The 20125-nt window shown below is 42.5% G+C and overlaps 3 protein-coding genes across 4 annotated transcripts in view; all 3 read left to right on the plus strand.

Annotated features, from left to right (window-relative positions):
- LOC147261392 (nicotinamide/nicotinic acid mononucleotide adenylyltransferase 3-like) overlaps nucleotides 1–9166 on the plus strand; it is a 10560-nt gene extending 1394 nt beyond the window's left edge. For both annotated transcript variants that reach the window (XM_086203375.1, XM_086203376.1), the window contains exons 2-5: nucleotides 1599–1748; nucleotides 3458–3641; nucleotides 5408–5493; nucleotides 6589–9166. In XM_086203375.1, coding sequence (XP_086059501.1) covers nucleotides 1599–1748; nucleotides 3458–3641; nucleotides 5408–5493; nucleotides 6589–7004 — 836 coding nt within the window. In that variant the 3' untranslated portion in view covers nucleotides 7005–9166. The remainder of the gene's footprint in view (nucleotides 1–1598; nucleotides 1749–3457; nucleotides 3642–5407; nucleotides 5494–6588) is intronic.
- Nucleotides 9167–9443: 277 nt separating this feature from the next.
- rbp1.1 (retinol binding protein 1, cellular, tandem duplicate 1) lies at nucleotides 9444–12423 on the plus strand. The gene is made up of 4 exons (XM_086203378.1): nucleotides 9444–9619; nucleotides 9962–10140; nucleotides 10868–10969; nucleotides 11837–12423. Exons 1-4 carry the CDS (start codon nucleotides 9547–9549, stop codon nucleotides 11885–11887), a joined length of 405 nt encoding a protein of 134 aa, XP_086059504.1. The 5' UTR covers nucleotides 9444–9546; the 3' UTR covers nucleotides 11888–12423.
- Nucleotides 12424–16407: 3984 nt separating this feature from the next.
- Nucleotides 16408–19146, plus strand: rbp2b (retinol binding protein 2b, cellular). The gene is made up of 4 exons (XM_086203377.1): nucleotides 16408–16571; nucleotides 16867–17045; nucleotides 18770–18871; nucleotides 18964–19146. The coding sequence occupies exons 1-4, from the start codon at nucleotides 16499–16501 to the stop codon at nucleotides 19015–19017; spliced, it is 408 nt and encodes a 135-aa protein (XP_086059503.1). The 5' UTR covers nucleotides 16408–16498; the 3' UTR covers nucleotides 19018–19146.
- The last annotated feature ends 979 nt before the right edge of the window (nucleotides 19147–20125 follow it).

The following is a 20125-nucleotide window of genomic DNA, read 5'->3' on the forward strand; positions in this document are numbered from 1 at the left end:
ACATGAAAAGAAATAGTGGTGCACTGATAAAAGGGCATTTTAACAACACGATAGGGAAGAGCAGGGCATCTTGTCCCACTTTTAAACATCCCCTATTACATAACCAAATAAAAGGAGCTGTTATAAACATTAAAATAGTGAGTAGGTCCGTGAGACATGGTGTCCCAGCAGGGAAGTCTGACCGTCTAACTTAAAATATAGTATTTATCATCGATGTTTCAATTCTAGGCCTGCCTGAACACCCCTTTTTTGCAACTTTTTGGTCCAGTGTCCTTCTCATACGTAATGTCAGAATTTCAAGTTGCCAGACAAATTGACAATTCAGACAAATTACCCAAAATGCTCAGAGCAGTTGCCCCAAACTGCTGTGTTTGTGAATTGTATTTTCATCTTAGCTGGAAACATGACAATAGTCATGTTTGATTCCCATCTACAGATGTAGAGTTGTTAAGATTTGCAACGAGAAGAAGATTATTACAAAAGAAGTCCAGTTCCTTTTTTTGCATCAGAATTTGAAAAATGATAACGAATGCTCACTTCAGTTCCGATTGTCCCTGTGGGGTTTGAGGGGACAGTCAGGATTCTGCTGTCACTGAGGAGAACCAACCAGATGAGATGAGATGACAATCTGCCTGATAGTCTGCAGAGTTTTCTTCTTTGCTCCTCAAAAATCGTAGGCGTAGAGGAATTTGTGTGATGAAGGAATTTGTCAGACACAAGAACCAGGCGGGAGACTCAGAGATGGCTTACACTGGACACTTTACTGGACGTCCACGACAGAGGTACAAGGTTCACTGTGAGATGAGGTTGAGTCAGCTCCCCCAGGACATCTGTGTCCGACCCTCATAAACAGTCATACTGGTAATGTTGGGCACTACCCAGATGTGACCTTTGCGTAATTTAAAAACAGCTACGCATAGACAACGCTGGCGCCATGATTGTCAGCATCTCTATCAGTAAGTGCTAACTACCGATGTACGATGATGAAAAGGCACCACAGGTTCACCCCCAGCTCAAGGCCCTTGGGTCAGACCAGCTATTAACCTGACAGAGGAATTTGGAAAATGACATCCAAGAGAGGTGAAACACAGGATACCACCTAAAATTTCTTAACTGTATTTATTTGAAAGAACAATTCTACCACGCTGGAATGATAGCTGCCTGAGTGGCTGTTATGAATCAGCCGTCGGAGCCATCAAGTGGAGAGTCGCTGGCGTTAATATGCCTCCTAGATATTAAACTAGAAAAGCACTGCAGCAATTCTCCTCCTTCAGACTCCTGCAAAGTGCAGCCACATTTATTCTTGCCAGCGTTTCTAACTATGTTAGGTGTCCTGATGATGAATGAGCCGAGAGGCTGGCTTCTATTCTCCACCAGAGTTTGTAAAGTGCTTTGGGATAGAAATTCCCTCCAAATGATGAATAAGTTGTAAAGTTCAATACAACAAAAAGAAATCTCTGCAGAATATTACAACACTGCTGTTGGTGATAATAAATGTGGAAAGAGTTTCAGCAGTATTGTAAATAGATTGTTAATGTTATGATAGAAAAGACATTTTCTTGTCATGTCATTTTAATGATTTTCTTCTCTTGTTCAAGGTTCTTTCAGCAAGGCGAGAGGGACTTTAACCAGAATGTCCAGCTTCCAGCGTGTTCCGCTAGTCCTGATAGCTTGTGGCTCCTTTAATCCCATCACCAACCAACACATGAGGCTGTTTGAGCTGGCCAGAGACCACATGCACCTCACAGGTCGGTCAGATCAGCAGCGTAACATCAATAGTGTTGCTACAGATGATGTCTGTGCATCTTTAATCTTCACTTATACGTGCAGTATTTGTCAAAGTACCAGGTTGGCCCCCCTGCCTTCAGAACTGCCATAATTCTTTGTGGCTTAGATTCAGCAAGATGCCGAAAACATTCCTCAGAGATTTTGGTCCATGATAGCAACACGCAGCTGATGCAATTCGATGATGCCAATGTCCTGTTGCACCACATCCCAAAGGTGCTCCACTGGATTAAGATCTGGTGACTGTGGAGGCCATGTGAGTCCGGTATCATGTTCAGGAGACCAGTCTGTGATGATTTGAGCTTTGTGACGTCGTGCGTTATCCTGCTGGAAGTAGCTATCAGAAGACAGTCCACTGGGGTCATATAGTGATGTACCCCTAAATCATGACACCAGCAGCAGCAGCAGCAGCAGCCAGTGAGGTCGATCCAAGGCAGGATGGATCCAGGCTTTCATGTTGTTTCGGCAAATTCAGAAAGACGCAGTAGGAATCAAAACTCAACAGGCGACGTTTGTCCAGTTTTGGTGAGCCTTAGTGAATTGTGGCCTTGGTTTCCTACCCTTAGCAGACCAGAGTGGCACCAAGGTGGCTTCAAGCTTCCACCTGTGGTGCATTCAGAGATGTAACCAGCAATTATTTGAGCTACTGTTGCCTTCCTATCAGCTCCAGCCAGTGTGGCCGCTCTCCTCTGACCATTCTCCTCATCAACAAGGCGCTTTCACCCAGAAAACTTCCGCTTTTTGTCTGTGAACTCCAGAGATGGTTGTGTGTGAAAGTCCCAGTAGATCAGCAGTTTCTGAAATACTCAGACCAGCCCGCCTGGCACCAGCAGCCATTTTCACAGTCACTTAAACCCCCTTTCTTCCTCATTCTGATGCTGGTTTGAACTTCAGCAGATCATCTTCACCATGTCTCCATGTGTAAATGCTTTGAGGTGCTACCATTTTAATCGCTGATTAGCTGTTATTCATTATAAGCAGCTGAACAGTTGTACCTAGTGAAAAGCCAGTGAGTTTATACCCTAAAAAAAATTGTAACTTGGTGGTAAAAGCAGCCTGAAATGAGTGGGATAAAATGATATTTGTCTAAGGGAGAACACGTCAGAGCTAAAAGAACAGCTGCACAGATTTCAGCGCCAAATGACACACAAGCAACAGAAAGGAAACAGGATATTTCAACGCACCATCAATACACGCTAACATTGATGCTGCACCAAGAAAAATCTGTCTTCATTGCCTGTGCATCCCAATATGCACTGTCAAGCGTCCCATGAAACAGGCGTGTAAATGTTTTTATATAAAACTAGGCCTAGCCTCATGCTCTCAGAATGAGAGCACAGGACCGGTCACGTGCTCATATGTTGCTCTACTGCTCCTGAATCAGCTCTGACCCCCGCTAAGATGCTTTAGGAATGTGCACAGTACATAAATAATGCTCTTACAGTTCCTCTTTGACCTGTTACGTATATGACATCAGCTGACTAGTTTAATGGTAACCTTTAGGAAATTCTGCGAGAAGCATACGGCAACATAATTACTACATGAGTCAAGTACATTTATTACCCCGGTTTGATAAGTGGTAGTACCACAGTATCTCTCGAGTGTTCCCTGTATGTGCAGATTTATAGCCAGCATGACCCAGAAACACGGTGCTAATCTCCTGTCCCTCCAGGCCGGTACCAGGTGGTGGGTGGCATCTTGTCTCCAGTGAGCGATGTCTATGGAAAGCAAGGCCTGGTGTTGGCGAAGCACAGGATTGCCATGGCAAAGTTGGCGCTGCAGAGCTCCAACTGGGTCACAGTGGATGAGTGGGAGAGTCAACAACACGACTGGACTGAAACAGTGGTCACCATGAGGTGCGGCACCGCTACAGCAGGGTTGAGAGGCTTTAAGTAGAGGCTTCCTACATATTTTATCATTAAGAAATTATTTCTTTCTGAATGAATTACCGAAAAAAAAACTATTCCTGCCGTTGCACTACCAATAGAAATTTGTGAGATCAATAACAAGTAATCCCCTGGAAAATAGACAATATAATCAATCAAAACGAGCATATTCAGAACTTCATAATGAAAGTTAGAAGATTTAACCAGAACTGTAAAGAAAAACTAACCGAAAAAATGAAAACGGGGCAGTCGATCATTAGATCATCCTGATAAATTCATTTCAGAAGACTCGATAAAATCATTTATCCAACATATTTTTAGTACACTTCCACAGCCATTTCCTATAAAGGCTGTATAAATGGTATAAATCGTACATTGACACACATTTTTTCATCCGCCATGGCGCAACTGTTGTTTAGTTCATCAGATGTTATGTGTATTTATGTGCACATAAATACGGTAAAAGGACCAGATCTTGATCTGAGAAATCCATCCATCCATCGTCGTCTTCCGCTTATTCCTTACTCGTAAGGGTCGCGGGGGGGCTGGAGCCTGTCCCAGCATCTACGGGCAAGAGGCGGGGTTCACCCTGGACAGGTCACCAGTCCATCACAGGGCCAACATACAGAGACAGACAACCATTCACACTCACAGTCACACCTACAGTCAATTTAGAGTATCAATCAGCCTCGTCCCCTCTTGATGTCTTTGGACTGTGGGAGGAAGCTGGAGTACCAGAGAGAACCCACACAGGAACAGGGAGAACATGGAGACTCCACACAGAAAGATCCCGCGCCTGAGCCGGGACTTGAACCCCGAACCTTCTTGCTATGAGGCCACAGTGCTGACCACTGCACCACCGTGCTGCCCTCTGAGAAATCTTATTGTAAAAAATATTTTGTGTTTAGCAAACGATAGATTACAAAAAAGAAGATAAGGTGAGAAGATAAAGAAAACATGGATTATACAGGACGATGCACTTGATGTTTTAAATTTTTTGGACCGTTTTGCTGTTGTTAGCCATTTGTCCCCATTAGCTTCAAGCTAAGTATACATGGCTGGCTCTTTTTGCATTCTGGAGTGACACAGAAGGCTGTTGTGAGCCCACATTATGAAGTTTTCTTCTGTTGCCAGCTGCGAGACTCGACTGGTGTAAGATTTTTTTTTTTTTCACTGGATGAACTGGGGGCACAGGTTCGTGAAGTCACAGGTCCAAAGCGCCGTCTCCTGTCTGGAACTTGAGTACAGTTGTCAGACGAGTCTCGGCCCACAATTACGCTGATCTACAGAAATATATGATAGTGGCGTCTCTCTCTCGCTTGCATCATTCAGCATCTTCTACATTACCCGGTCTCCTTCCCCTCTTTCTCCCCATTTCACACAAATCCCCTTAAGAGTGTCCCCCTCCCTTCCCCCTCCCTCCTACCCCCTCAGCTGATTGTCTCTAAGCTGTGCTTGCGCAACATGGGTGCTGATCAAGACCTGAAGTGGTCTGTTTGTCCGCACGCCATGAGCCTTCCACCTCACACGTCATCTTACTCTCCAACACTCTAACAGAGTAATTCTAAGAGGCTTAAGTTTGTAACAGAGATTTTTTTGCATGTTTTTCTTTCAGTCTATTTGTAAAGATGTACTCACAAATGTAATTATACTCAAGAAATATTCGAAATCAGAGGATATTTGTCTCTTGTCATGAGTAAGAGAATCACCTTCTCTTGTGTCTTTATTTTGAGCAGGTATCATTATGGACGTATTCTAAAGGAGTACGAGCAGAACGCAGAGAGACACATCGACTCCAGTGGAAGCGCCGCTCCTCACTCACGTAAGGACCTTTGACTCTTCCTGAGCTCAGAGTCCCCTTGACCTTTGACCCCTAAAATATTATTACTTGGTTATATTTTTTTTTAATTAACGGTGGGAATAACTCATGTCTAAAAGCAAAAAGTCTAATTTAGACATTTCTGGTAAGCTAGCTGGTGTGGCTCTGTGGATGGCTAACAATGCTCAGGATTTTAGCAGTGTCATTTGTTGACATTGGCATTAGCATATGCCTGAATGCAGACCCACATGGGTGTGGGTAGGAGCATATTCTCTGAACAAAAACACACAGCATATTTGTTTCATGACGTCCTCGTAACAAGGTGTCAAACACAGTTAGGGGTTAAGTATTTGCATGAATCCTCCATAATGTGCCTGGATGTGCTTTACACGTGTAAAGTAGAACCCTAATGGTGCTGTGTGATCCTGCTAACTGGGGTTAAAGAGTATTAGGGATTGTTTTAATAGGCTACTTCTAAGTCTTCCGCGTGCGTGCACGCGTGCTCACGTTGGTTCCCTCACAAAATATTCATACATATTTTTTGATTACTATTACTATTTCCTATCATTATGCTCATTCTTTCATTATGCTCATTCTTTCACATCACCAGCACTTCCAGATTTAGAATTCACGCTTAAATGGTCATGTTTCCTCCTATTGTGGATTATCCAGGCAGCAGACACCCACTGGGCTGTTTCCATGTACACCAAAGAGCATCATTAGAGTTTTGTGACTCCTTTTGCCATAATAATTGCAAAGGAAATGAGCACAAACATTAATGAATGTTTTACAGGAGTCTTGGCTGAGGTATTACCTCACATCTGTTGGATGGTTTGTTTGTTTTTTCACATCCGTCTGTGAGCAGGATTACACAAATACCACCAAGCAGATTCTCAGGAGACTAGATTGGCAGGTGTCTCGTGGGGGCAGTTCTGTTGAACATCTGTGAAAAAGTGCTGTTTTTACTCCAGCTAAGGCAGATAGATGCCCTCGACACAGTGCTTCTCCAGTTTTTTTATGACATCAGGAGACATCAAAAACTAACTCCAGATAGGAGACCTAATAATAAATAAGCCATGTTCCTCTTACTGTCCTCAGGCCCCCCTCCCCAGCTGAAGCTCCTTTGTGGAGCTGACTTCCTGGACACATTCAAGGTCCCGGGCCTTTGGAGGGACGACCACGTGGAAGAGGTGGCTGGGGGCTTCGGCCTTGTCTGCGTCAGTCGAGGGGGGCTGCAGCCCGAGCGGACTGTACATGGATCTGACCTCCTCTGGCGCCACCAGGAAAATATTTTTCTGGTGAGAGAATGGATGAAGAATGAGATAAGCGCCACAGAGGTCCGCCGGGCTCTGAGACGGGGACTGAGTGTGAAGTACCTGATCCCAGACTCTGTGATAGAATATATTCACAAGCACAACCTCTACACAGAGGACAGCGAGAGGAGGAATAATGGCATTGTGCTGAGACCTCTCACCAAGCAGCCGCAGCAGCCAGTAAAGAGTCTGGATGACTGACAGACTGCTGAACATGGAGGCCCTCCAAGTGTGAATCCACTCAGTGATCAATGCTTTTCTTCAGGGCCTGGAAGCTGTGTTTACTTCAGCTGGACTGCAGTGTTATCAAGATTTATCCTCCTCTTTGGTTTAAATGTGTTTCCCAGGCATCACTTGTTTACAGCATCAACAATCCTGGGCTGCATTTCAACTCAAGGACTTGCAACGTTGCAAATCCTGAACCTCATCTTGGTGTCAGTGGCATTTATCAGTCGAGCAGAGAAAGTTTGTAACGCAGAAATCATAGTAGGACAGGGTTCACGTGTGATTTATGAAAGCGGTCATACCTCGCCGATCGGGGGGGGGGGGGGGGGTCTTGTGTTGATAAATGTAACAGCTGAAACAGCCGTCATTGAAATATCAAACCCGGATATTTTGTGGTTTTAGAGGCCTCGCACATGGAGTTCGTGACACGGAGAAAAACGTGTGGCCAGAAGGAGCAACTTCACATCACAAGATCAGTTGAACCATCGTGCTTTATGCCTGGAAAGTTAAATAAAGGGATGTTTGGAAACGGGGTTTAAAATGAATCCGCTGCTATAAGGTCAATAGGGTTGCTGTCAATCTAACACCAGCCGAAGTTTTAATATTTAACTGATGGAGGCTTATCTTTGCTAGATGGTTGTTAGACAGTCTGAGGGCCGCACGGCTGCTCTTATACTCATCAGTAAATGATGGAGGAGACACAGGAGCACCAGTGTGCACGCCAGAACATCAAATAACAACTTACGCATTGCGATATTGTGCAGAACCCAACAGACGTGTCACTAACATTCACCAGCTTGTGCAGTAGAGTTCCCCCGCTGATCCAAGACAGCCATCTATCCTGAAGCAGTCTGTGCTGTGTAGCTGCGCTCCTGCTCTGGGGCTGAGCTCATCATAAATTATATTAATGTAAGACGAGTAACTCTGTCACTGTAAGGTTTCGCTGACTTGAAAACTTGCAAGACTTGACGGAGGTTTCAGTCGCAGCCGCGACTCACTTTCAAACTGATCAATTCCGAGCTTTGTGGTGGTTTCTTCTTTGTACGCTAGTTTTCAGTGTCGCAAATGAGAACCGGTGTGAAGTCATCCTTGTCTCCCAGATGTTGTCTGTCTTTTGTAGTTTTTCATCATTGCACATCTTGCATTGACATAAAAGCGTGTATATTTGGAGCGTTACTGTGTGATTTTTTTCAGCTTTGTATTTTTTTGATGTTCAAGATCGAATTTGTCTTTTGTTTATTCTGAAATGAAGTCCAAATGTCGTTAACAACCAATTCATGTTCAGCTTTGTCAGGGATCCAACCATAAGTCTGCTTTGCATGATTATTCATATTGTTTTCACCGCTCGTTATCACTGCAGACTCAGGCATGGTGTGTCTCACGTAAGATACATTAGAAAAGAGCAACATTTCAACATAAAAGAAAATGACATTTTAAAACAAGGCCTGTTATAGTTGTTGAAAAAGTCTACAGAATTACAGCCATAGCTGATGTCCCCAGCAGGACTGAGGGTTTGTTTTGCGCTCGTCTGAAAATCATCCCAACTGCATTTCATTCCGATTCCGCTGCTTTCTGCCCATTATCATCTTCACTGTGTGTCTGCGAGCTCTGTATTCTTCTCCTCCAAAGGATTTAAAGTAATCCTGACAGTTGCTCGGCTACAGGAGCTGTTTTCTCACTGAGGCCAACGGTTGAAAGCGCCACTGTGTCACTGATACTGACTGGCATCCTTTGAAAGATTTTGTGTGTGTGTGTGTGTGTGTGTGTGTGTGTGTGTGTGTGTGTGTGTGTGTGTGTGTGTGTGTGTGTTTCAGTCAGACAGGATTTACACTGTGGGTTGGCTGCAGCTGGCCCAAAAGAGAGATTATCAAATTAATTGAGTTATTTAAGGGAGACAAAAGATTTGACAGGCCTATTGTCCTAGGTTTCATTGTCCTGCTAGATCATTTTCAGCTCAGGTGATTGTGCTTTTGTAAAGTGAATATGATCCACACTTTGTCCATTCAGTAGCTGTGTGTGTGTGTGTGTGTGTGTGTGTGTGTGTGTGTGTGTGTGTGTGTTTTATTCATTTGATGTTGCTTGTGCATCATAATCATCTCAGCCTTGTTATAAAGGAGGCGTTATTATACTCAACAGAACCCGAGAGAGGGCCAAATCTTCTACACGTGGGATTATGTATGTGCTCCTTGTCAATTAATAAAGGAAGTGCTTTCATCCTAATCCCATATAGGCGCAGTAAGCATAAAGCACACAAGTGTGTTGTATGTTATACTAGTGTTTTCAGGCCTGGCATACAATAAACTGTTGAGGATTGAGGGGTTACGTGATGGGAACAGAGGGAGGGAAGTGGGAGGTGCCAGCAGTGTTTTCCATTTAAAAAATGAAACCCAGCAGGTAATCGGATTAAAATGAGTTTGGTTCAAATTGGGGCTTTTGACAGCAGGCTTTGCACTCTCACACTCCCCATCGGACCTTCTCATCCACTGGAAGTAAAGAAACAGGAGGACAGACAGCCAAGATGCCCGCTGATCTGAACGGATATTGGAAAATGATTTCCAATGATAACTTTGAGGAGTACCTGAAGGCTCTCGGTGAGTTTGGATCCAGGAGGACACGACGTTTTTATGGAGTAGAAAACCTCGACATCATTCAGTTGTAGGCAGAAACTGATCAACAATCAGTCTTTAGCTGATCGTGTAAAATAATCCAATGTTTACGAAGAGGATATGTACCACCTGACGCTGGTAATTTGTCTGATATCTTTTTTTTTAAGCATATTGAGGGGAAAACAAATTTCTTGACATTCGATTACTTTAAGGTATATATTGAAGAACAGCACGAGTGCTTTAAAATGTTAAAATTTGTAAAAACTACAACCATTGTAGGCAACGTGTCTCACTGTTCACTCATTTGTTTTCCCATCTTTGTTGCAGACGTTAATGTTGCCATCAGGAAAATCGCCACGTTGCTGAAACCTGACAAGGACATCACCCACGACGGGGATCACATCATCATCAAGACCCTCAGCACCTTCAAAAACTACAACATGGACTTCTATGTGGGCAAAGAGTTTGAGGAGGATCTGTCTGGGGTGGACGACAGGAAGTGCATGGTCAGTTTATTCACTGTGGATGATCACTAATAATGACTCTTTGCGCTGCAGTGACGATAAGAAAACCATTGAACCGTTTGCAAGCGTCGGAAACCTGCAGTATTTACACTATTTTCCAAAAGAAGCTCAAGTGTGTAGAGATGAGCTCCTGGTTGCACCCTCATCACTACCACAAAATCTGAGGTCGAAGCTTCTGGCTGAGGGGAGACCTTTTGTACCCTTTTTGTTACTCAAAGGGTGCACCTCTGGTTGGCCTCTTTGAAGACCAATGTTATTGATTTATTGCTCTAAAAACTGGTTGCGTAAATACGCCCATGTTTCGTATATTGCGGCGTGATTTGGTCGTGCGGTTAAAGCAGGAGAATGTTGAAATATGAAGCAAGCAAAGACTCCTGATTGTGTCACTGAGTGGGATCAAAGATTATCTGTTATTCCCCAAGAGAAACACCTTTTGTGTATGCAGATAGGCTGATTATAGATAAGCTGTAAGCTGTTTGAAGGGTGGCTGAGAGTGAAGGTCACATTTGCGTTTGTATTAGCTGTTTTTTATCACAAGATCTTTTTCTAAGAGGGATGATGGAGGACTGAAGCTCACGCCCAGCATGTTTTACACATTCAAATCTATGACAGAATCCACATTGTTGATTATGAATAAATCATCTGCTGACATGTCGCTCTCTCTCTCTCTCCCTCTCTCTCTCTCTCTCTGCCTGAATCATAAACTCAGACTACCATCACCTGGGAGGGAGACAAGCTGGTGTGTGTGCAGAAGGGGGAGATTGAAGGAAGAGGCTGGACCCACTGGGTGGAAGGAGATGAGCTTCATCTGGTAAGAAAACATCAGTTCCTGTCATGAATATATAAGCAATTTGGACATTTTAATCCAAATCCAAAATGCCTCTAAGCACTTTATGCATAGTGCATATAGATTAACATTTGACTCCACTATGAATGGAATGAGTTCCTGGAAGTACTGTGGATGGAAAAGAAAACAAGATACTCAAATATATTTGTTTTTCAACAACTAAACAAAAGGATGAATGGAAAATATTAGATTGAGTTTCATTAATATAATATTAAATTTAATATATTCTACTCCTTCATTTTGCTTTCTGTCATAATGGCGCTTCCATTGAACATCAACATGAGCCTCGCCATATTATCTTAGCTTTTGCACATCTAATTTATGTTTGAGGGACTTCAGAGGCTCTTTTTTTTTTTTAAACATCTCCTCTTTGAACTTCACAGCATGGCTCATTGTGGCAAGTAATGAAAGCATTAGCATCTGAAAGGACTTTAAAGTAATGACTAGGACATTGGTATTTCCATCAGCTCTGCATTATCAGATTTCCTTCTGTGTGATTATGTCTATCAAAGCAAAGCAAAAATAATCTGCCAAATTATTTGGTGCGAGTGATGCCGACAGATGTTTTCAATCAGCAGCCGTGTAATTGGTTATTAGTAAGAAGTTCCCCAGAGCTCGATGAGCCTTTGGATGTGGAGCAACAGCGGCCTCTGGTGGCAAGAGAGGGAACCAAGTCTGTCTCTTGTCTGTGATTAGGAAATTTCAAAGTGATATTTGAACGCAATTTCCCTACATATCAAGCCATTTTAAAACCTGATGTGTGCTCCTCCTCTCAGTTGAACGTTCATTCTACTGCATTCTTAGTCTTTGTTGAACTTCTGTTCTTTGCAGGAGCTGAGAGCGGCAGGAGTTGTTTCCAAGCAGGTTTTCAAGAAGACCTAAACCGATTTCTGTCGAACAAGACCTGCTGTCCTCAGCTCTCAGAGACACCCCTCTGACATACTGTACCTCCCTTTGGTCCAACTGTGTGTCCGCATATTTCGATATTCTGACATTGTTTTCACCAAATACACGTTACTCTACCTTCGATAATTGCCTTAACTCTGCCAAAGCCAATTCAAAGGGCAAGGTAGATGTTATGAAATATCCCAGAATGCAACGGTGTATAGCTGTATCAGGCTTGGTTCTCCTTTGATTAACGTGATTAGACATGCAGCTGTATTGATGGATGAGTTACGCTGGTTGTTCGGTGGGAAATTTACGGACACAGTGAAGAAAACAGAAAGCTAAGTCAAAATTCCTTCTTAGTTCTCCGCCGTGTGACTGTTGTGGATTGAGATACAGAAGGAGACGATCTGCAGGATGGATATCAGTTAATGTGTGTATATATAATATTGCTCACAATTCCTTTGGGACTGTATCATTCATAGTAAAATGAATCAATCAATAAAAGAAACAAAGCTGAACGTTGGCATTTGCTTTTTCATCAGTAGGAACTTTTTGGAAAAATGCGCCGCTTGGCATCCTCCCCAGAGTCAGGCAAGAAGGCTGGCTGGCCGCTAGTTAGCATAGCGTAATGAATGTTAGTGAATAGGGAGGTTAGCAGAACTCCATCATGCTCACTTTGGATCCTGGTTTGGCCAGAAGTTTCCTCATCCTCTCCTAAAAAATTGGCAATGACTTGTAGTAACAATTAATAACATTTTTTTTTTTTTTGGGGTTAGTCAAAGTTATGATGTGCTACATCAAATTACTGCGCCCAGTCAGGAAAGTAGTTCCAACCATGTATCGGATTCTAGAAATGACAAACACTTCAGTAACAAACGTTAGCACAACCTTCATTACAGCAATGCTGGATAAAACCATTTTGGAGAATAGAGTATTTGCTGATTTCTGAGATATGCTAACACTTCCCACCCACAACCATTCATTGTGCTAAGCTAACTAGAAGTCAGCTGGTCTCAGCTCCCTAATGCATGCACAGAGAAGGGTCCTTGTCTGGGTCCTTGTAAGGAGCCGTAATAGACTCGTTTCCCAAGAAGCTTCCTTTAAATTTTGCATTCAATATTTGTTTTGATCAACAGACTCGTTGGCGAGATGTTTAGCATGCGAGGTGAAATTAATTTAGGTTTCACACATCCTGGACGCTTCACTTGTCTGACTCCAGCTCTCCAGACATGCTTGAGTATATAAGGGCTTCTACTGGAGAATTTCAGTGAGTGAAGAGAAGCCTGCGGACATTTAGAAAAAAAACAAAAAAACACGCCACGCTGTGCTCTGAATCAACTAATCCATCAGCTCACTTTGTGCATTGCCATTACCAACTGAGCAGTCTGTATCAGCTGTCCAACTCACTTGCTGAGTCCTTGCTGTTTTCTGCCTCCTGCTACTTCTTGTGTATTCACTCCCCGCCACCATTCTTGCATCTACCTGCGGGCTCTGCTTATTTCAGGCTCCCCAGGCAGTTATTATTGATTCCTCCCTGCTCCTGCTTTGGCTGGTCCAAAATATTATGCCTTCTACGAGGAGTCCAACACTAGAGGAGCATCTGCATTTGCATTAATTCTCAATAAAATCTTCCCTCTGAACTGAGTGGCTTTCACTAGTCGTGCAGCTATGTGGGGGGCTTCATTTTCAAATCCCTCTCCACAGCTCAGCTCAGTTCTGCTTGCTGTTTCTTCACTCGGATGGTCGGTTCAATATTATGTATGTGCAGAGGACTGTTTCCTCATCATCAAGTGGAGTTGGAACTCTGTTCTCTCCTTAAATATGGAAATGAGTTATGCACTTAAAAGCATTATATGGTGACTTTACTGGTTTGAAATCCATCGTTCAATAGAACTCTGGCATGCATAGATGGAGTTTTGAGGAGACATAGCCTTTGGAGACCAGAGTCCTTCAACCAAGAAAGAGATCCAGATCAATAAATGTCCTATATGCTTGTCAAATGAATGGCTTGCCATTCGCTGGTGGTAGTTACAGTTTTCCTCAAGGTGTTTTTCCCTGTGCTTTTGTCATCAGCAAAATAGCAAATGATCCAGAATGTTAAAATACTCAACAAAAGACGCATTAAACGTTAGCTTTGTGCTATATCTTCATCGAATGAAGCCAACCTTTTAAAATATAAAGCCTTTGCCGCACCTTTTGTTATTAAATGCACTACACTGGATCCACTTCAACGGATTAAAGACATTCCCGAGGTATTTATACTCTGTGACATACTGTCCTCCAATGTTTGTGTGACCGGATGTGGGCTCCTTCCCGAAATCCGAAGGCATTTCTTTTGTCTGAGGAGAAGGTGCTCGTCGCACGATGTAACAAAGGTTTCTGAGACTGGGCCATGTTTTTTGCTCATCAGCCCAGCAAAGGTTGACTTGTGCCAGCAAACTTAAGTGTGTTTCCACCCAACTGTATCTCAACTTCTCCCTGAAACACCTTGTTGAACCTCTTCAGTCCAGTTTGAAGTTGTCTCACTCCCCTCTCCCTTGTCCTCATCTTTTTGACTTGTCTGCCACTTTTGATTCACCTAACCATTCAGTCCTCTCCAATCTGGGAATCACAGGATCTGCACATTCCTGGTTTGCGTCCGACTTAACCGGTCTCATCAGCTCTCATGAAGGTCATCCTACACCAGCCCATGTCCTCTCAAGACTGGTGTCCCCCAAGGCTTTGTCCCTGGGCCCTTGGGTTTTCTCTGACTACACCAAATCTCTTGGACATGTTATCGCCATGACTTCTCCTCTCATGGCTGTGCCTACAGGAGGCCAACATTGTAGGGGTTAAACTTAAAAACTGCCAAGAACCTAAGGTTCTACCTGGACGACCAGCTGCCTGCTCTGCCCACATTGCAGAGACAGCCCAATTCTGTAGGTTCACCCTCTGAAACATTTGCAAAAAGTTCAGGTTCTGGTCCAGACACTTGTAATCTTCTGCCTGGACGACTGGATAATCCTTTGAGGGGGGTTAGCTGCCTCTCCCTTTACATTGTATTCAGAACGCTGCTGTACATTTGGTCTTCAGTCGAGCCAAAGTCTCATATCAATCTCCTCTTCCATTCACTGGCTTCTCATCGAGGCAGAAATAAAATTCAAGACACTGCTCCTTGCTTACAGGACTGTACCGTCTGCATCCCCCCGACCTGAAGTCTGTGGTCAAATTTCCAAAGCTCATCTCACTCTGTTCTTCCACCCTTGCCAATCGCTTTGGCTCCCCCCATCACTACGGAGATTCAAAAATCACTCATTCAGTTCAGGACTTCGCTCAACTGTGGTGCCGCAATGGCGGAACAAGCTGTCTGCCTCTGTTAGAGCATCTGAGTCACTGCCCAGCCTCCGCCGGGGACTTATGACACATCCGTTCAGACTAAACCCTGAACCTATTTTAAAAAAAAATTATTTCTCTTTCTTCCAAGAAAAAAAACTACCTCTCTCAACTTTACGACTCATTCCTCCGCTAACTTAGTTCTTAACTAATGTAGAACATGATGAGACCTCTGACAGGATGTGCTATTGTAAGTCGCTGCGAACCAAAGCGTATGCTTCACTACGTCTTATGTGCTGCTGTATTCAAACAGTTTAAACGTGTCTGTCCGTCTGATAGCGATATTATGAGTCGCTGTCAAGTAGGACGTAACAACTCTACAACCTCCAGCCAGCAGCGCTTTTCATTACAGCCTGAAAACGTTCACACGCACAAAATAAACAGACTCAACAGGCTATGGGTTTGGTCTGTTTGTCTGAATTTCAGCAGTATTTTAAAAACAGCAGATTTCTATGTAACCTGGTGGAAGAGTTGAACTCCACTTTTTGTCAGATCCTAGAAGATCCAGGATTTTTACTTTCTTTAAATCTCAGGGGACGTTTTATTTTGACATTGTCATCAGTTTCCATGAAAATAGCAGATGGACCTGTTCATGTAAGAAAAAAATGTCAGATGTTTCCGATGGGTTCCGTTATGTTGGATTTAATAGAATGGCGAGATAAGTGAGCTCTTCCTTTACTAATGATGTTTGTGGAGAAACACTAGCCCTTTCCTCTCGTGGTCCTGTGCCTTCATGCTGCCCTGCCCTGCTCTGACGAACCGACGCTGCATTGAACTTTGAGTTTGTCTGGGGTGCATCACTGTCATCAGTTTTACTGTATTTCATTAACATTTCTTTAAATTTGACCCAAAAAATACAATTATTTTTCGTTTCATTGTAAAACGTGATGAACTTGTGTAACCTTTGTGCTCAAAGTTCAAATTTTGGCTCAGTATTTACAGAAGGAAAAAAACTAATCAGCAGAAAACGGACCATGTTACAAAATAGCTTCTCTTATCTGTACATTGTGCACTGTCCATCGTTTGGCTTTTTCTAACCTAAAGAAAAGTCTCCTTCCTCCCCCTCCACCAAAACAACCAGGCCCACCAATCCCCTTCAAAGTATGAAGCCACTTATCAATAGTTCTCTGCCCTTGTGCCCCCTGACTCATATAAAAGCAGAAGGACACCCTGCACCTTCCCCCTTTTCACGCCGTCTAAAGTCTGTTCACAGCAGTGTCACCAGCTGCCACCATGCCTGTAGACTTCAATGGGAAATGGATCCTGGAAACCAGTGAAAAATTTGAGGATTATTTGAAAGCATTAGGTAAGAAACATGGCTTTGGTAATCATTATATTTCTATATGTATGATGTAATATTACAGGGAGATGTGTCATGTCTGACGGTGCACGAGAACCCAAAGTTTGTTAGGGTTTCCGTTAAGAATTTATGTCCTTCACCGACTGTACAAGATAATCTAGACACCCAAATGCCAAAGTGACTCTGGTTTAATACTGAAATCCGAACAATTCTTAATCATGAGTAAAAAAAAAAAGTTTTAATTTTAAAAATCAAGAAATTGTTTTCACAATAAAAAAAATACGCTTCTCTGTGTCTCAAGATATTGACTTCGCGACACGGAAAATAGCCGTCTCTCTGTCTCAGACAAAAGTGGTCGTCCAAGATGGAGACAAGTTTGACTTCAAAACACTGAGCACCTTCAGGAACTACGAGCTGGTCTTCACCGTAGGGGTGGAGTTTGACGAGTACACCAAAGGACTTGACAACAGAAACATCAAAGTGAGTAGCTCTCTAATGTATGGTGGAGCCCTTGGAGTGACAAGAACGCTAATAGCGATGAGACGGTATTTCCTATTGATTTGGTTTATCGTAATGGGAAAAAACATCACATAGGTATTTATGAGATATGTGTGGCTCCTAGCAATGAGAATTATAACTTGCCTGTGGCTGTTAGTTCCTGTCCCATACCCACATTTCCCAGAATCTTGAGGCATATCTCCAGGTATATTCCCTTGAATTATCCAGATCTATTCCATCTCTTTTCCCCTCACTTGTATATTTATCTATACTCACCTTTGTACCTAATTTCCTTTTTTAAGTTTCATTTTAAACTTGAGTTGCATTTTTATCTTAACCCAGAAGAGGTATCGTGTTTATTTCAAATTAAATCATTCATTTTCTAGGAGGTTAAAAAGAAAAACACCAAGAGCAATAAAAGTGCAAATAAGAGAAATATCAGCTCCTCTAGACCCTGTGGAAATTCACTGATTTGAGCTCAAGAAAGAACAAAAAACCCCAGAGCCAAAAGGACAAGGAATATTAATTGGACATATTTTCAGCAGTTGTTGAAAATCATGTCTCGGAATGAATGATAATGTTGGTCCACGCTACTGGAACAGCGCAGCTGTTTGCTCTCTCAGCGCAGCCGATCATCTTCACTGTAAAATAACAGTTCACGAACTTATTAGACTCTCTAGCTTCTTGATATATAAGTTCACATGGCAGAAATCTCTTCTCACAAAGTCATCGAGGAGGAAAATATTGCCAAATGTTGTGAGTGTAAAACACATGAAAACAAATAAATGAAAGCTGTTTCTTACAGTTGAGTTTAATAGAGTTGCCAATAATGAGTTAGAAGCATCGCTGACATCTGCTCCCCTCATCTGGAAGTCAATGGGTTTTTGGTTAAATGCCTGAAGTAAGATCATTGGTTCTCACTATCTTGAGATATTCCAACACTTCTTTTTTTTTTTTACTTTGGCATAAAACCCATTAGTAAATACCACACTTGTTAAATCCAAAGCATTTATGTGTCCTAAGAGCAGACATCGCTAACGAGCGGCTGAACGAGATGTTTACAACACAACGTTAGCACTGTACCTTTCACAACTACATGTACTCTTTGAAAGTCATTAACCTGGCTTTCACTTGTGAGTTTTAACTTGCAAAACAAAATGAATCCATTTCACAAACACAAATAATCCAAAATGCAATGTAAATATTCCGTCAGCTTTTGATTGAGGGAATCTGTGGCAATGCTAACTTCTAGGTTGGCCTACAAAATGACCTCATTCCCCTGACACACCTCCCCTTCTTATTCAATGATGTGTTATAATAAAGTAACTTATATTAACAACTGCTGCTGGGAGACTAAATAGACTTATTGATACATTGCTTTTTAACAAAAGAAGCACACATTATACCCAGTTTCAGTCAGAGCAACTAATCCCACGTTTCTTACCACAATGTTAAATCAACAGTAGGGAGAAAATGAGATTCAGTAGCTGGGCAGATAATTTATTAATCCCCTGGAGGGATGTTCCCAGCAGCCACAGCAATAACTCAGATAAAAAAAACTGATTAACACAACGTGATGAAAATAACATATGGATAGGTAGAAGCTCTGCAAGTACAAATGATTATTGAAAGAAGCAATTCGAACAGGCAATAAGCTGTGCCATAAAGAAGTTATTCATTAAATAAATGTGCTTGCTGTCTTGTAGAGTCTGGTGACCTGGGAGGGGGACAAGCTGGTTTGCACCCAAAAAGGAGAGAAAGCCAATCGGGGCTGGAAGCACTGGATTGACGGGGGCAAACTCTACCTGGTGGGTCTTATTGACTCATTTCAACTGACAGATAAAAGATAAAACAGTTTGGCCCTGTAATATGTTTACTAATGAAGCCTCTCTACTCACAGGAGCTGACATGTGAAGGCATCGTCTGTCTTCAGGTGTTCAAGAGGAAAGAATAAGAGGCGAATTGTGGTTCTTCTTTTCATTTATTCAACTGTTTCACAATAAAAAAGAATACATGTTTCCTCAAACATGTGAGCAAAATGAATAAAGGTGCTTTTCAGACAATAAACATGTTGTATGTGAATACAGAGAAACCTGTATGGATCATGAATTTGATGATTACTATACCAGCAGTAGAATAACAATATTCTACAAATCTAAATCAAAACCATCAGTTTCCCAATAAGCATTCTGTCTTCAACTTTAAATCAACTAAATTTAGAGGGCATAATGTTTCATTATTTACCAAAAATCCATCCATCCATCCATCCGTTTTAGGGTCGCGGGGCTGGAGCCTATCCCAGCAGCCTTCAGGTGAGAGGCAGGGTTCACCCTGGACAGGTCACCAGTCCATCTCAGGGCCAACACATAGAGACAGACAACCATTCACACTCACAGTCACACCTACGGTCAATTTAGAGCATCAATCAGCCTCGTCCCCTCTTGATGTCTTTGGACTGTGGGAGGAAGCTGGAGTACCAGAGAGAACCCACACAGGAACAGGGAGAACATGGAGACTCACACAGAAAGATCCTGTGCTGGAGCCGGGACTTGAACCAGGAACCTTCCTGCTGTGAGGCGACAGTGCTGACCACTACACCACCTGTAACTGTATCTGCTCATATTACTTAAATGAGCTCAAATCAAACAGTCTGTCATTAAAATTGTAGGAGGAGTTGCGTCTGAATATTGTAATGAGTTGTAAGAAATGAAGAAGAACAATTTACAGTTCGTCGTCAATCCTTGAGCTGTGATTGCTCGAGTCACCCACAGATAAGAAGTCACTCAGGGAATTTTATCTCATGATGCTTCATGTTATTCTAATTTAATCTCTTGTTTTGTCATAAGAAAAGGATAAATTAGTCTATGAAAAAAATAGCCTATGTTAGGATCTCAGGAATAAGATGTAGTCTAAAGAGGCCTTGAGTGTGTAATTTTACTTAAATAAAATACATTGGTACCCGCAGTAGCTCAGTGTGATAGTCCACCAATTTGTCATAAAATCTCAACACATTTTGGAAACTCTTTTAAATGACTTGTAACATTGTTGCCAGCCACTCCGTG

The sequence above is a fragment of the Aulostomus chinensis genome, chromosome 5 (genome assembly GCF_037954235.1).
Source record: "Aulostomus chinensis isolate RoL2024-O1b breed Wild chromosome 5, RoL_Achi_v1.0, whole genome shotgun sequence".
Classification (NCBI taxonomy): Eukaryota; Metazoa; Chordata; class Actinopteri; order Syngnathiformes; family Aulostomidae; genus Aulostomus; species Aulostomus chinensis.